This window comes from Sceloporus occidentalis, unplaced genomic scaffold, assembly GCF_023333645.1.
Source record: "Sceloporus occidentalis isolate IW3139 unplaced genomic scaffold, rSceOcc1.0.p SCAF_8, whole genome shotgun sequence".
Lineage (NCBI taxonomy): Eukaryota > Metazoa > Chordata > Lepidosauria > Squamata > Phrynosomatidae > Sceloporus > Sceloporus occidentalis.
In genome coordinates this window covers 21,164,560-21,181,382 of record NW_028316988.1, presented here as the reverse complement: position 1 = coordinate 21,181,382, position 16,823 = coordinate 21,164,560, and the positions used below count along the sequence as shown (strand labels likewise).

At 44.3% G+C, this 16,823-nt stretch overlaps 2 protein-coding genes across 10 annotated transcripts in view; one reads left to right on the top strand and one right to left on the bottom strand.

Annotated features, from left to right (window-relative positions):
• USP20 (ubiquitin specific peptidase 20) overlaps positions 1 to 5,641 on the top strand; it is a 34,116-nt gene extending 28,475 nt beyond the window's left edge. For 5 of the 7 annotated variants that reach the window (XM_089535191.1, XM_089535195.1, XM_089535193.1 and 2 more), the window contains 4 exons: positions 632 to 734; positions 2,413 to 2,487; positions 2,814 to 2,998; positions 3,846 to 5,641. In XM_089535191.1, coding sequence (XP_089391317.1) covers positions 632 to 734; positions 2,413 to 2,487; positions 2,814 to 2,974 — 339 coding nt within the window. In that variant the 3' untranslated portion in view covers positions 2,975 to 2,998; positions 3,846 to 5,641. The remainder of the gene's footprint in view (positions 1 to 631; positions 735 to 2,412; positions 2,488 to 2,813; positions 2,999 to 3,845) is intronic. The other 2 variants (XM_089535194.1, XM_089535189.1) reach the window with 1 other exon arrangement.
• Positions 5,642 to 7,089: 1,448 nt separating this feature from the next.
• The window catches only part of FNBP1 (formin binding protein 1), a 120,328-nt gene continuing 110,594 nt past the window's right edge, over positions 7,090 to 16,823 (bottom strand). The window contains exons 19-20 of one of the 3 annotated variants that reach the window (XM_089535200.1): positions 16,594 to 16,619; positions 7,090 to 13,750 (exon numbers count right to left, since the gene is read on the bottom strand). In XM_089535200.1, the coding sequence (XP_089391326.1) occupies positions 16,606 to 16,619 (14 nt within the window). In that variant the 3' untranslated portion in view covers positions 7,090 to 13,750; positions 16,594 to 16,605. Of the gene's footprint in view, positions 13,751 to 16,477; positions 16,620 to 16,823 lie in introns of those variants that run through there. The other 2 variants (XM_089535201.1, XM_089535199.1) reach the window with 2 other exon arrangements.

Below are 16,823 nucleotides of genomic sequence, written 5' to 3'. Positions count from 1 at the left end.
GTGACAGGTGCTGGTGGATTGCAGGAACATACACTGGAGATTGAGAGAGTGCAACTTTCCTAAACTGCAATCTCTGATCACACAAGACCAGGGAGAAGGTGACAGGAAGGGACTCCACCACTTTGCTAGAGGAACAATTAGGCTGACTTGGTAAAAGATGTTGAATTAACATCTCATGAAAGTGTTAGTACTCCTCAGATCTTCCAGGAAGAATATCTGGGACCTTGCTGGCTGAAGTGTTTTAGGCATTAGAGTCCCCCACCCACCCAAAAAGGATTTTTTTCAAGCTTTGCTGTATTACTTTGTATTTTATTTGTGTTTCATTTCTTTTGATGTATAAATACATTTTCATGAACCTCATATTGTTTTTCTGTCCTCCCCCCCCCCAAAAAAAAATGTTTGCAGTTGTAATTCTGTTTATTATTTGTAAAAACCTGGCACCTTGTCTCAGCCTCAAAGCCTTTCAAGGCAGTTTATGAGAATACAAAAAGAATCCACCATTTACAACAGGATAATGCAAAGTGAGCATCAGAAGCAGCTTGAAACTTGGTGGAACAGCAGTGTTGATGTTTTTTTCTCCTTTCATCTCCAATGCTCTCTTTCTCTCCCTGTCCTCTCTCTTTCCCATCAGCTCAACAAAGCCTTCCAGGCAGAGGAGTCTCCTAGCGTCATCTATTGCATAAGCATGCAGTGGTTCCGTGAATGGGAAGCATTTGTCAAAGGCAAAGACAACGGTAATTTAATATTCATCTGTTCATTTTATATTTAGCCTCTCTCCTGGGATGGGACTGTAATGTCTTATAGGAAGTGAGTGGGGAGGAGAGGAGGAGGTTCTTACCAAGTTCTGGGCAGACAATGAAGTCCCAGAGGTGGTAGGAGACTAGCCAGAATGACCAAGCTGCCTCTTCCCAAAGCACATCTTATTTGGTGGTCCTGCCATAGCACCCCAGTTCACGGTGTGGTAAAAAGACTGATTTGTAGTTTTACATCTACAGAGAAAATGCTGCGCCTGAAAAATTCTGTAATCTGGGTGGTGCATGGCATGCTCTTACCTTTGGCCTTTTGCATCCTTGCTCACTTGTGGGAGAGGGCTGGAAACATCCCTTTCCTTGTGCCTGACAACCAGCTTAACAGATATCCTTCACTTGATGCGGGTGACAGGTGTTTTATGGTAGATTTTGGGGGTTTGTCCAGGAGTTGTCAGTTATGAATGCCTGAGTAGGCAGTGTAGGATGTCAACTACTGTTTACTATAAATAGTGTAGAATGAGGCAGAGATGATTCACTGGAAACCTATGTGGGCAAGATTCTAAAGTGTGTTTGGGTCATGGCACCAAGGTGGACCTTTCTTCAAAATAAACAGTTTAAGCACACTTCTTTTTGAAAAAAGTGTTAATTGTAATATGTAGCTTGCCCTGTAGCTCAGAAATGTTATTTTTTAGACTATAGTTTTCAGACTCGTCCACCCACAGCATGAGCACTGTCTGTTCTTTTTTTCTTCTTCTTTAAAACAAACCATAGTCAGTTTAAGTGGTTTAAAAAAAATGTTTGATGTACCCAGCCCTTTGGAAAAGTCGCTTCTTTGAATGATGGGTCCTAGAATCTCATGATGGCTAGGGAACTTTGGAAGCTGTAGTCTAAAGAAGTAACACTTGCAAGGGTTTTTTTGGCATTATTATTATTATTATTATTATTAATACTGCTACTGCTACTATTAACGTTATTTATATCCTGCCTTTTTTCTCAAGACTGGGACTGAAGGCAGCTTACACATTAAAAAGATTATCGTTACAAACAAATAAAAAGTCAACATGAAAACCAATTTAAACGATTAACCATATTAAAAATATACACTCGAAAAAAGGGTTTTAAAGACTTAATACAATTTCAAAACAATTCAGTACTTTTATTAAAAGCTTTCTAAACACTTGTCTAAATAAGAAAGTATTTGCCTGCTGCCCAGAATGCCAGTCAGGAGGAGCCATTCTAACCTAGCCTAGGGAGTTCCAAAATCTAGGGTCATCCATGGCGAAAGTCCTCTATTGTGTTCCTACCAACTATATCTGTGAAAATGGAGGGACTGAGAGAAGGGGCTAACCTGCAAACCTCAGAGTCCAGGCAGGCCCATATCCTAGCCTAATCCCCGAGAAAGCAGAGGGGAGACCCATTTGAACATAAGACTAGCTATGTATGCACACCAGCTACGTTTACATCTCAGGCACATATAAACTCCCTTGATTCAGAAAGAGACAGAGTCAAAGAAGACAGTGAGGAACATCTCTTTGTGTCATTTGTTCAGAGGAGAAGGGGAACTCGTTGGAATTAATTCTGAACTGAGTTTCAGTCAAATTGGGTGGCACCAAGGGCAATGAAGCTGCAAAAGGCTGTCCCTGAACCTCCTTTTCCTTTCCAGCAGAACCGCCTGGACCAATTGACAACAGCAAGATAGCTGTGGCCAAAGGAAATGGCCATATCCAGGTGAAGCCAGGTAAGGCTCATGACAAAATCTGGATTTGGGTGCAGCTGAGAAGAAGGAACCTCTTTGGAGCTTGGGAGGCAGCCTTTAGCAAACCTCATCTGGTATTCCCTTCCTTAACATGGCATATGGAAAGAGTAAATTCCAGCCTTGCTAGATATGAGACAAATAGATGTTTCCACCTTGGCACATGTTCATAGCATACCTGTTATTGCTGAGTATAAAAATGATGAGTAATAATAATTCAGGGTAGTGGTTTGGGTAAGGTGTAGTAGGAGGCGCTGTTGGGAGTTCTTTCCTCAGGAGGAATTTCTGGCAGCTCCCTCTGTTTTTCACAGGAGCTGATTATGGGCAAATCTCTGAAGAGACATGGATTTACTTAAGCACGCTTTACGGTGGAGGCCCTGAGATCGCCATCCGGCAGAACGTGGCCCAGATGCAGGAAGTGGAGAGTCTGCATGGGGAGCAAAAGATTGAGGCAGAGACTCGGGCAGCCTGAGGGACCATGGATCACTTGGGGAAGGTATCCTCAAACAACATCTTTCTTGCAGGAACGCCATCCTGGGTCAAGTACTCAGCTCCCTTTCTAAAGCTCTGTGGTTTTGGAGGTGCCTAAAGTAGTAACTGGACTTAGTCCAAAGTCTTATTATAATTTTTGTTTTAGTTCCACTAGATAATGCACCAGATTTTATAACTGTGATCGATCATGTGGATTTGTATACTATTAAAGATAGCTGAACATTTGCACATATGTAGATTTGGAATATAGATTTAATGGATTGTCATATTGCTCCCTCTCTGTTAAAATATTGAGTTAAATACACGTCTCATAGCTGTTTCCATGTCTCTACGCTTAACATTTTAGTCTGGTTCACAGTTTAGATTCCTGTTGTTACTAGACTTCAGGCAGTCTTGGTCCAATGGTATCCTTTGCTGATCTGATTGCTAGGAACCTGGAGGATGGAATGCCTCCCAGGCAGACTGTTCCTGCTAGCCTCCCTCATGTTAAGAAGAATGTTGGCACAGGCTGTTCTCTGCTCTAAAGGAATGTAGCACATGCTCTTCAACTCTCCTGGTTTGGCAGGGACTGTCCCAATTAATCCGTTGTCATCCTACTTTTCCATATGCCTTTAAAATGTCGTAGTTTCTTTCTCCTACTTCCACTTTCTCCTTTTGTCCTTAGCTTATTTTATTGTTGCAAACTGAGTTCAAAGTGCAAAAGTAGTTTGCACTCTAAATTTAACTTAGCAAGGGGAGGGATAAGGAGCACACTCTAATGTTGCTTGGTCAGATGTTACTTGGTCAGGTTTTGATCTGTGACATGTTGGAAGGTATCTGACTCTGCTGTCTCTTGTGCTTATTCTTATCAGGTTGGGCTAAGCCCTGACTTCCACCTGGGGAGTGGACCTTCCACATTCTGGACTGCATCTGGACACTTTTGTATTTTGGAACTCAAAACATACAAAGCAGCCACTGCAACTACCTTGCCCTGCCCACAGTGCATAATGTTGCAACTAGCAGAAACCAATGTTAATTTGATGCTACCAAATGCTGACAAGGTCTTATAAACTGCTCTAAGACTTACAAGCAAAGGCCATCTTTGCTCCGGTTCTTGCAATTCCAGCAGAGGAAGAGGGTCTCCTTCTTGACAACTGGTTTCAGTTTGGTTTTTTGTACTGCAAGTCCTCCGACAGCTCTGCCTTGTAGGTCTGAGTTTCTGCTTGGTGTGTCCTCAAAAGTGAGTTGGGAGACAAGTTTGCTGCTTTGTCCTGGCTTCCTATCCATGCCAGTCCTGTTAGTGATCTTCGTGGCCTTTTCTGCCTGTGAGCAAATGCAGGCATGATGAAGTTTTAATTCCCTCTCCCTGCAAAATTGATAGTACAGGCAGCACCTCTGCAGGAGCCACACATGGAAGAAATTGGGGGAATGTTTTGAGATGCTGTTGAGTGCTGCCCTCCTTTCCATCAGGAGGCAGCTGGGGGCTCTAGTTTTTGGGGAAATAAATTCCATTTCTTTTCCACAGAAGTGGGTTTGGCTTCCACTGTTCTGCTGACAAAGAGCTTTCAATCTTAAAGTGTGGATACTGTGAATTGCTCTTTATTTACATATTTATTTACAGGGATCAAACACACCCCTACCTCTTATTTAAGATTACCTTTTCCCCTTTCTGCCCCAAATTTTTTAAGGAACAAGCACGCAGAATATTTTGCTCTCGTATGATTGACTTTGTGTTCCATGACAAAACGTACATGCTTGATTCAGTCCTTTGTAATGATGCTGTGCTAACTGGAAGCTTCATCTCATAGACAGGGATTTGTCTCACTCCGTACTGCAAGTCCAGAACACTGGAAGTGTCCTAGAGAAACAGGCAGCCTGGAGAAAGTCAAGTGGGGTAGCAATGATGACCATCACCGCCACTACCCTAAGGTAGAGGTGCTGGAATTAAAACTGTCCCAATGTGCTGATTCTTCCAGAAGGTTCCTTCTTTGAAACATGACTAAGTTCTGCCAGAGGGGTCCAGTTGTGAACTCTCAACAAAGAGGGGCTTTCTTTGGCATTGGATCTGATAGTTTGGTCTTAAACTCTCTGTTGTGCTCTTGATTTCTCACTATACCTTGCTCTCACTCTCCGTGTTTGTGTGTGTGCACACAAACAGTTTATCACTCTTACCTTCTCTTGCTCAGTGCCATCAAGATTTAAGAGAGTGATTGTGCATATGAGATGGGAAAGGGGTGGTGGTACAGATCCATAATGCAGTGCAGTCTTTTGAGATGCTCCCTTCAGAGAGTGTTTCCTGAAAAAAACATCCAATGATTCTCACTTTTTCAAAGAAGCAAACAAGCACATGGGAGCTCCCTTGTTGATGTTCCTTGGTGTTTCTGTGCTTTCCTCATTGATATGGATCTCCTTCCACCTCAAAGAACTCCTCCCTGGGCCACACAAGAGCATTTGAATGACCTACTCTTGGTGTTCCTTGATATCGGATGTCCAGCAACATTTCCAGGGCCCATTATAGAGCTTTCAGGGCAGCCGTCCTTGTGCTGAGTTCTGTATGTCACACTTTAAAGAAATGGAGCCCTCAGACTGTTAATAATAAGCCTTGTGTGCTGCCAGTTCCTCCTTCAGTGCTAAGAACACAAGACAATAAACCCTGCTTGCATTCCAAGTCTCTAAATATGGCATTTTTGTTTGTCTGCACTCCTTTCCTTCATGTTATGTGAGTCCTACCGTATGTGTGGCAGGGTTTGATTTGAAGAAGCAAAAACTGGAGAATCAGGTCAGTGGAGCGTGGGAAACAGGACACATCTGAAGATACTTGATGGATCAGTGATTTATTGGCAAACATTTCAGCCTGTATGGCCTTCTTTAGAGCCTGTTTGAAATTTAACTTCAAAAATTTCTATAGCTGAAACTCTCAATGCCATTTACAAATGTTCTTTGATTTCAATTAGTAAATGGCATTACAACCCCCGAAGAAGGCCTTTGAGAATATCTGCAGACTGAAATCCATTGAATTTTATCAATAAATAATTCACCTGTGCTTTGAGAGACTGGAATTCAAATCCTTGCTCAGCCTTGGAAGTCCACTGGCTGACTTTGGCAGAATAACACCCTTAGCCTCAGAAGAAGGCAATGATAGCAAACAAAGAGCCACCATAATTCAGAAATGGACTTGAAGAGCTCTCAGTGAGGAAAGGACATCAGGTGGGAGATTGATGGCGCATTTGCTCTGGGTGGGAATGGTGGGGCAGTTCCTGGGACTGACTGGATGCAGAGGAGGAATTGTATGCTGTGCCAGGCTCACTGTTGCTTAGGCCAGTTCTGCTTCCAGCTGCTTTTATTTCAGCATCACAGCCACTGCTAGAAACTGTCCAAATAGTTCTTGTTCCCACCCACCTGTGAACATGAAACCTGTAAGCCATTTTGTTTTCATTCCTCAATTGTAAAACCCTGTCTGCTTTCCCCTCACAAAACAATATGTGAGGCTAGGAGGTAGCTTGGAGAGATTGCCTTTTTGGATTGCAACTCCCAGCAACAATCCACATGCCGGGTTTTCTCCAGGCAGCTGAGTGCAGAGAGGAATGAAGGTTTGGCTTTGAGACCCTCAGGTGCCGGAATTGGACTTAATGCTGCTGCCCCTCTCTCTCCAGGCCCCTGGCTTTGAACTAAAGTGGTGGAAAAGCCAGCACTATAGCTTCCCAGTTGCATCCCACCGGTCTGTGCTAGCAATCCCTCGTGGCCTATGGGATATCCCAGTTGCATTTGCGGGTCCCATTGCTTCCTGTTCCCCTGGGGAATTATATAGGATGTGCCAAAGAGTGCTGTTCCTTTCAGAGTTGCCCACCCCTTCTTTTAAAAAGTGGGGAGAAGAGCAAGACTATGACACTTGCGTGACGGAGGAGTTGGGCACCTTCCCTTGGGCATGGCCCTCTCTGTGAGATTTTTTACATTCAATATTACCTTCATCCCTCTGAATGGTTTCAAAAAACACACCCCCAGCCATAAATCAAATTAGGTGTTTTATGTCAATCAACATTTTAATACAAAGAGATGTTTTGTGTGTCAAAAATGTTGTTGGTTGGTTTAAAAAAACAAAACGGCACGGCCCGGGACTCGCTTTCAAATGGAAGCACTTTATTTGGTAGAATTCTGTCGCCAGAAACAAATGGATCAAAACACCAGAACGTCTTTACACTTTTTGGGCTATGAAACCATACACACGCACGCACACGCACACAAACATATTTCGATGCCACCAAAACCTAGGTAAAAGAATCCAGTGCCTAAACACACAAATAATTTTTTGTTGTTGTTTTTAAAAAAAAGTGCTTGACATTATATTATATGTTAAAATATAATTTGGCTTATTCATTTATTTTTTTAAAATCTTTTTGACACTTCAAGCATGAGAGGAGGGATGGAACCAATACGCAGCAGAACCTTTGAAAAATATTCAGCATTAAAACACAACTTTTCAGTAAATATGTTTCTTTTCTTCTGTCTATTTACAAATGTTAAGAAAGGGGATTAGACAGGGAAAGGGAGCACAGGGTGGGTTTCGAGGCAAGAGTCCATACTCCCCTGCCTCCCGCTTCAGTAGGATTATGAGAAAGTCACAAAGAGTTTTTATAAACTGGCTGCAAAATTCATCTTCAAGTTAAATTCCCAAGGCTTTGCACAGATCTCTACAGAGGCACCGCCACATCCCTAGTTCTTTTTGTGCACAGAGCTGCTCTGTCTACTGAAATGAATGAGGAGCCTTTGAAATGCATCTAAGAGCTTGTTCTAAATTGCAGACTTCCAGCACTATGGATCTGTCTTTCTGCACCTGAAAGGCACCAACCATCCCTGTTGCAGGCCATTTGCAGCCTGCAGGTCGGACTGCGTTACGCAGATGGCAAACTTCCTCCACGTGGAAACCAGCTACCGAAGAGAGAAGTACAGTAATATTTTAAGAGCAGCCACTACTTGCTTCGCACACACAATGTCAACCCAAAGGTTGTAGCAGTTGCCCCCACTGCTTCTGGGTTGCCAATTTTAACTGATTATAAACTACTTCTAATTGGCACAGCATCGCTCTGTTTGCACCCATTCTCTAGCGTTAGGTCTAAGACAGAGATCTAAACTTGTTCTCTGGGCCTTGCGGAGGAAGATATGCTAGCAAATGAGTGCCTTTCATTTATTTATGTATTTAATAAAGAGATGTTGATGCCCTGATGGAAGAGCAATATGTGGAACATTAGCAAGGGTGCCTTTGGGCTCACTACTGCTCTAAAAACATCGCATCTGTTTTGATTCTCCTCTGCAATTCCCAATTCTGTGCCAAGGCCCCCATGGCAAGAGCATGCCAAGTGCCTGTGACCATACTCTAGGCATTCTTCAGATATGTATTTAGTGGAAGAGAAATAATGCTTGGCATCCTGCTGGGAAGCTACAACATTGTAAACCAACTTACAATTGCACAAAGGTGAATTGTGATTGCTCATCATTTATATTCTCAGCAAAGATGGAACTATGTCTTTGGCAGCACTGCACAAGTGGAACTAGCAGTGTGGCTGTCGCACAACATGTCCCAATGTGCAAAGCAAGCCCTAGTTGTGAAATAGGACATCTTGCGTGGTGCCCCATTGTGCCTCATTGCAGTTCACTAGTGTGTATTGTGTCAGTGACTTAGCTGCATCCTCAGTTATGCCTCGTAGGCTCTGGTGCAGGAACCTCCGCTGTCATATCTCGCTCCTAAATGACTGAATTTTCCCCCTTGAGGGAGGACTTCATGTTCCCAAAAGGTCAATAATCCACTAACTGTCAGTTTGTAAAAACTCCTAGGACTTGTCTCTTCACAGACTTATTTTACAGAGGCAGCAGTAAAAGCTCCTTGTTTTGTATGTGGCCACTTGGGATGCTGCAATCAATTGGACATTCCTGTTAAGGTGACAATAATATACTGTCCACCATATTATTTAGATATGTTATACATATATGTATAGGGAGAAGCAGATTTTCTTTTAAATCCTACATTGGTGACAATTAAAAAAGAGAGAGAGAAAGAAGAGGAAGAACCGATTCCTCATTTGTTTCAGTTTCCAATGCGTAAGGTAAAAATTCCTTTCCAGAAGCTATCCATCTGGCATGGCACTGTGGGCTTACTTGGATTGCCTGGCTCTTAAGGATGTTTGGATGTTTTCAGAAAGGAGAAACACTCAGCTGTGGCACCAGCCCTTCTTAAGGATTCCAGGATGCTGCTGCTGCATTCTGTGTTTCAGAATCAGCTGGTGACCTTTGTGGGTAGGCATGATGGCACTTGAGGGTATTTCATAAATTCACATCGGGGCTTCCTTTCTCTTGCTAGAGTCCCCTATTCATTTCCCCTCCTTCGCCATCTGACAACTTTTCTGAAGTGCAACCAAAACAGCACAGTAAAAAGTCAGGACAGAGACTATCCACTGGGAGCAGCAATGCTTAGATTCTAGACAGTGCCATGAGCCCTGGCCTACCTTTTCTACTATGGCAAGGGTGAAGGCACCTCCCTACATCTTTCCCCCATTCTCCTGTGGCAGGATTGAATGCCAGGAAGAGAGGGAGCACAGCTGGATCTCTCCTACCCAACTGCAGCCATTCCTTCACAACAAAAGGAACACCTCACTTTACAAGTCTATTTAACATAAAAGAAGACAATACAAAGGCAGCTGGTACCTTGCAGGGCTGGGTGGATAGAACATGCTGTTTCCCCAAGTGAAAGAATTAGGCAGGATCAGACCAAAAGCCCATGCAACTCAGCCTCCTGTTTCTCCCAACTCAAAAGCATGACACAAAAGCAGCAGTGCACTTTTTACTCCTCCAGCAACTGGTATTCAGACAAGACTGCCTCTGAACATGGGGGTTCTGCTTTGGTTTTTCTGGCAGGTGATCCTCTCTAATCCACTGCTGAACCCAACTAGCAAAGGGAAACTTTATCATGTTTCTTGCTACCAACAGGAAAAACAGGGGAAATGGTGGGTTAATGGTATGGAGTGCCCACCTGCTATTGTTGCCACACAGGAAATTGCCAGATATGGCATCAGAGCATTGGAACCATTTAAGTCTCAAAATGGGCCTCAGCTGACCAGCAGCATCCCTCAGAGAGAGGAGTCCTTTCCAGGGCTGGAGATTCTGGGAGCCAAATCTCTGGGGCCCTCTGGATGGTGACCAACAGCCAGCTGGATTAATTCACTGCCACACTGCAAGGTGTCCTATCTAAATATTCTCTCTCTGCTGCATCCTGTCTCATGCACACACCATTTGTCTAGTCAAACCTCCTCCACTGAAAGCAATTGCAGGTGAGGCGATAATGAAAATCCATTCCATGGTGCCAGTATATTCACCTGCCCATGTGGACTAGGAGAGCTGGGCCATCTTCCAAGGAAGGCTTCAGATAAATGTGATTCACAGGCTGGGCTCTTCTGGCTCTCAGCTCGTGGCTTCTTAAGTGAGGGGCTGCCCTGGGCAATTCCACCTGATCCAAGAATGGCAGCTGCCTGGAAGTTTAGGCGGTGAGTGCAAAACCAAACGTAGGAGAGCTTTGTGCAGCGAGCCAGTTTGCAAGGAATTGCCCATGCAGCAATGTTGCATCATCTCTGGGCAGAGACGCTGCTGGTGCTGCTTCCCTTTCCGTTGACAGTGTTGTATCACCAAGAGAGAATTCAAAGCAGAGCCAAGTGAAGGCTGTGCCACAACAGGAACAGCGACAGGGTGGGAGTAGGGAAAGGGGAGGGTAAATCAGAGTGCAACTTCAGTTGGACGTGGTTTTGGACAAGCTGAAATAAATAGGGCAAGCGTGTGTGGAGGCAGCATGCAAAAGGGAGGAGGGCAGCTCTTTGCGATGCTGAATGAAATAACCAAATAAATTAAAAATGGCAGCGGAGATTAAAGAGAGCACCTTTAAAAATAACAGGCAGGCTCAGGCAAGGCAACAGGGCGAGCATGCGGGCAGAGAGACGGCGGAAACGGAGGTCTGTGGCACACAGAGGAGCCGGTTGGCGGATTCGGGCAGCAGTGGTCTTGCTGGGAGCATTGGGGGGGCCTTCACTCTGGGCTGCCAGCATGCACTCAAGAGTCAGCAGAGTGAGCGCATGCTTTGCTTTGACCCTAGCAAGTGCAGGTCAAAGCATTCTGCTAAAACCTTGGCAGTCAGCAAAACAGCAGAGAAAATGATATTTTGCCAGCCTGAAAAGGGGGGTGGAGGTGAAATTTGCTTCCTCTAGAGGCAAGTAGAGAAAGATGCAGTCTCAAGGGCAAAACTCAATGGAGAGGACCAGATCAGCAAACCAGGCCTCAGAGAAGGAGCAAAATTAGTCTGTAAAGCAGGAGTGGGCAAATTGTGGTCCATAGTCCACAGGTGGCCCCCTCACAGACCCACCTAAGGGTATTACTCCCAAATACCTTTTAGGGGGTTTGGGGACATTTGCATGATGTTTTTGGTTCCCCCTAGGGCATTTTAGACTCAGGAGAGGCCTTTTTTTTAAAGCCACTTCCTATTTTAAAACAAGTTCCTTCAGGACCTAAAATGGCCCTGGCAGGACTAAAGACATGGTGGAAAGGCCCCATGGCCCCTAGAGGGTGTTTGGGGGCAAAATTGGGGGCAGCAGTGCATAGTCTCTGGGAGGGGGGCTCTGAACAACTGGCAGGCACCAACTCAAACCATAAACTGGGGTTGGTTTCCTGAGGGGCCCCTGTCTTCATGCAATTGCACTTTTCCTTTGGGGCGTGATTTGGGTTTTCTCATGTATGCTGAGAAAGGCAATGCCCGAATGTGGTAAAGCACACACAGCCAAACAGGTAAAGTAAGCAAGCATGCCTGGCTTTGTGGCTCACAGCTATGGTTGCTTGGTGGCCAGGCAGCCTTTGCGCCGATGGCATGTGAGAATGGGCTACTAGGTGGTCCATCTTGACAATACAGGGAGAAAAAGCCAAACTGATCACAGGAGGAATTAGTTCTTCCTAAACATCATAGGAGGGTGACCATCATTTCAACAAGATTTTTTTTTTAGACACAGGAGTGACTGGCACTGGTTTTAAAAAATAATGTTTTAATATTTATTAATGGTTCCACTGCTTGTATAGTACGGATGCAGTTCATTAAGGCTTAGGCACTTTGTCTACGCGAGCTCAGCACTCCTTAGGGTCACCACTCTGAAGAACTTCCATATCACAGGGGAACGAGAAAAGAAGTGTGTCTAAAAGCCAAGATGGGAGTTCTTAGCTGAGGTGAGATTTTGAAGCAGAACAAATGAAGAGTTTGTGTGTGGCTTCACCTAACCTGTATGTTGATATGATCTCACCTAGAGAACGTGTAACCTTGCAGAGACTGCTGAATCATGCAACAACATCTGGAGGGCCACCAGCTAGCCAGCTCCATCCACTCTTACACCCCACTCCTGATGCTGTAGCACACAGATTCTTGTGTCTCAGGAGGAACAAGTTCATCAACAATGTACTCTATCAATGCTCACTATCTTCTGAAGTGCATGGCAATCCCTCCTGGGAGCACAAAACAGCCACTGCTCTACTTCTCTTTGTGTCTTCATTCTTGAATGTCTGAAACACCTGTTAGCCTGGGCAGTGCAGCTGTACTTTTGCAATGAAAAGTACTGAACAAGCCAATCATAACTGGTGAAGACATAAGGGAGAAATAGCTGTACTGTTCTTTTAAGGGTGTACCTATCATGTGTGAACCATCACTTTGGCACCACATACGAAGCATACGAAAACAGGGACTCCACCAGAGACACTAAAAGTAAAATCTGGGGAGATTACAGTGGAGCAACTCTGAAGTCTGACATTTAGAACTATTTCCACTGTTTGTGCAATGCTTTAAATCATTTCCTTCTAACCCTTTCTTGTTTCTTAACATTCTTTTTGAATGGCAAATCCATCAATTTTAGCTGTCAGAAACCAAACCATACTAGCAGAGGCCAATATTATTGCTAGGTTTCAAAGAAAGAATTCCTGTTTTTGGCCACTGTCTCTAACCAATGTACCTAGTTACCCAGTCAGACCTGAAGCTCAAAACTCCAGAGATAAATTGTGACTCCTCGTTTCAGGCGGTTGGATTTTGTGTCTATCACTGCAAGGAAAGAAGAAAAGCAAGGAGTCTGTTCAGCTTATAGTTAGAATCTCACCTTGGCTCTGAAGGCACCAATTGGCAAGCTGTTCTTTCTCGGCCTCAGTTTCTCATATGTAAAATGGAAACAATGGTGATGGCCTGCCTGGCAAAAAAATTTGGAAACCATCTGCTATACAGTTCCATCAGGTCCATAGTGAGGAATGGGCACCTGGCTCCTGAAGGGAATTTCCTGGCACCTGTTTACTTGGAGGGCAGAGCAACACAATGGAAGGGGGATCTGGTTACATTCTAGGTTAGACCCTGCTCAAACCATGCTAGCACTGGACAAGTGGGGAAGGGAAGATGCGGGGTTAGTTGTATGCAGCAGGTGGCATGCCGGAGAGTTTAGCAAGCAACTGAGTGATGGACTAGGAGCTGAGATGGAAGAGACTTTTCCTTTCTTTTCTTTTCCCAGTTGGAGTTTTATTCCCCACTCCACCAGTGCTGACTCTGTTCCAAGCTAAAGGAGTGAGCCTAACACAATGGAGGTGTTTTCCCAAAAAACACCAAAAATGGCCCTGCCATGAAGAGGGTGGTGTTTTGTTTTGTTTTTAAAAAATCAGACCATTGTTTCTCCTCCTGCGCCCAGCTCGCCCCGAGGCTCTTGTATCAGCAGCCAACACTTTTAGGAATCTAAAACATAAAACACAAAGAGAAAAAGAGAAAAAGAAGCTCTATTAGATACTACACATACACCTGAGATTTGGGGGAGGGAGGCATTCAACATTGGGAAGAGCAACCAAGGAGGGAGACCCCAGTCTCCTGAGAAGCAAAAGTAGGAACAGGTTAAGTAGAGGAAGAGGAGGGTGGAAGAGATCCTTGTGAATGAATCACAGAATCTTAGAGTTGGAAGGGACCACAGGGGCCATCCCAACTTCGGTTTAGAAACCTCCAAGGATGGAGAGTTCACAACCTTCGAGGCAGTCCATTCCACTGTTGAATGGTATTTGCCATAGAGAAGTTCTTCCTAATATTTAGGTGGAATCTTTTTCTTGTGATTTGTCTAGGTGTTCCTAATGGTCCCTCCCAACTCTTAAGAGTCTATGATTCTGTGAATCCATTTGTTCATGTTCTAGCACATTACCATGCTGACCCAATTAACTTATTTCCTCCCTACTCCAAGGATGAACCACAAGGAAGGCTCTCCCAGTTTGAGTTTTTCTGTAGCGTATTGGTTTGTGTGTTCGACAAGGACTCTGGAAGACCAAGGGCTGAATTCCTGCTCAGCCCTGGAAACCAACTGGGGGGCCTTGGGCAAGTCTCTCAATATTCTAAGAGGAAGGCAATGGCAAACCTCCTCTGAATCAGTCTTGCCAAGAAAACTGTAGGAGTTGCCATAAGTTGGAGTTGACTTGAAGGTACAGCACCTGAGAGTTAAAGCAGATCTAGCCTGCAAGTAGCTCATGGGTATGGTAAGAAAAGACAAAGTGACTGGAGGAAAAGGTGATTTGGAGAGGAAAGATGGTTGGAAGGGGTAGCTCACTCTTTGCTTGTATCCTCTGAGCTAAAGCAAGCACACATCTGCCAACACTGATAGGAGGTGGTGTTTTTAACAGAGAAATTGCAGGCCACAGAGGTGATAAATATCCACCATCACCTGCCTTTTCAAAGCTGTTAAGCTCTCAATGACCTGATTTCCTCCTGGGATCTGATGGGATAGAAATGTGATCTGCGTATCTGTGAAGCAAAAGAAAACTCCCATTTCCTTTAGGAGTCTTTAAAGCAGCTGTTGTTCCTACATGATTTGTCTTGCTAATGCAACATGTTTATGCCTGCAAGGGAATTGGCCTGCAGTTCCCCTTGAGCTCCCCTGAAGCGGGCAAACATGACATCCCAAAAGGCCATCAGAGCCAGTGCCACAGCTAATGCTGTAAAGGCTCATGTTCATGAACTTAATGGCAGAAGGAGACTGTTACAAGAACCCAGGGAAGGCTCCTGGGCTTCACATCCCCTCAGCCTCTGCCATGTCAGGTTCGACATACCAGAGATCAAATCACTTTATAATGTGTGAATCAAAGTGTTGTATACTGTGGAGGGGAAAATACAGAGCCTTATGACATTGGAGGGTAGGATGTGTTTAATAGGAGCCCCAAGACTGGGCTATGAATTGTGACCTTGCAGCTACCTTTTTTCCCCATGCAAAAACTGATGCTTTAGAGCAAATCTCTCCACATACTCAGCCAAACTGAGAGGCAAACATGTGAAATCCCAGAGATGTGGAGAAGAGATGCACATGGCTTCATTTCATAATCCTGTCCCTTCCATCAGAGGTAGTCCACCTTGGACTACTAGTTGCTGGGAAGTGGGAAGCATGAGGTGCTTTCATAACATACTGATGGGTTTCCCATTGGAGTCTATCACTGTGACAAACCTGCCAGACCTGCCCAGTGTTCTGCCATGGTTTTTCCAGTGTTCACACCAACCTTAAGCCTTTTGCTTATTAACATTCCTCCTGGCCATGGCTTCTCTTACCAGTTGTCCAAAACTTCAAAAGTGGAGCCTAGAGATAATTCTCTATCACTCTGTACTATAAGGTATCAGCAGCCCATGGTTAAATGTGGGGGAGAGATTGTTGCCCCAGTCTATTCTTGAATCATGGGCCATGGGCATATTAATGGCTAGCATTCTGTCAGCATAAGCGCTACCAGAGGAAGGAGAGAGAAGGATTGGCCCAGAGTAAACTTGTTGCAATCCCCACAAGCAAGTTTCAGAATAAATTATCCTGGTTGTTAATCATAAGGAAGGGATGAGAATGCATAAAGTATATGTTTTTATTCCTTATTTTCTTGTACTACAGTTAACAGCTGTAATTTCCTCTTTAAGGCAGTTGGAAAGCTACTTCTAAGCAGAAGCTATTGGCAATTCACTGGGAAGACATCTACCAGAGAATAACAAAGGCATACCCTCCAACATTTCACAGGTGAAAAGTGGGACACGTGTGGCTAAGCAACATCAGTGTGTGGTCAGGATGGCAAAAGATATTAATGAGGAAGAACAGGCAAGCTTGGAGAGTTTGCATTTGCCTGAGCCTCCTGGGAAAGGCAAGATCCTGCCCCTTCCTCTCTACTCCTGCTGCATCAACTGACTGCAAACTACTTTTGCACTTCGAACTCAGTTTGCAGCAACTGAAATAAGGTGTGTCCAAATGGGGAAAGTGGGAGGAGGAGAGAAACTAGGACATTTTAAAAAGCAGCTGAAAAAGTGAGACACTGGGAGGATTAATAGGGACTGTCCTTGCCAAACCAGGGGAGTTGGAGGGTATGCAAAGACCTGATTTGAAAGCATAATGCAGCAGTACCAGCAGCCAAGCCAAAGGGAGACTAATTCGTATCATGGCCATTCAAAGAAAACCTCACAAACTTGAGAAAATAAACATTTTTCTTTTATTACAGGAAAGGACAGCAGTACAGCTAAGAGGAGCAACCCAGCAGAATAAAACAAGGGCAGGGGAGGGAACAGTTCTAGATTTAACAAACCTCAGCTCTTTCTTATAATGTTGATTCTGAAGCAGGCAAAGTGAAAAACAGAGAGAGAGAAAAGAAAGAACGTTCAATGACATAAACTGGGCTGTCTCTCTCTTGGTCAGTTCAACAAAAGGAAGCAAATGGGTTAGGAAAATCCGCCAGTAAGACAACAGTTCACACTGATATTTGTAAAAAGAAAAGGCAAAAGGACCCCACTCCAGCAAGTACAATAAACAAAAATT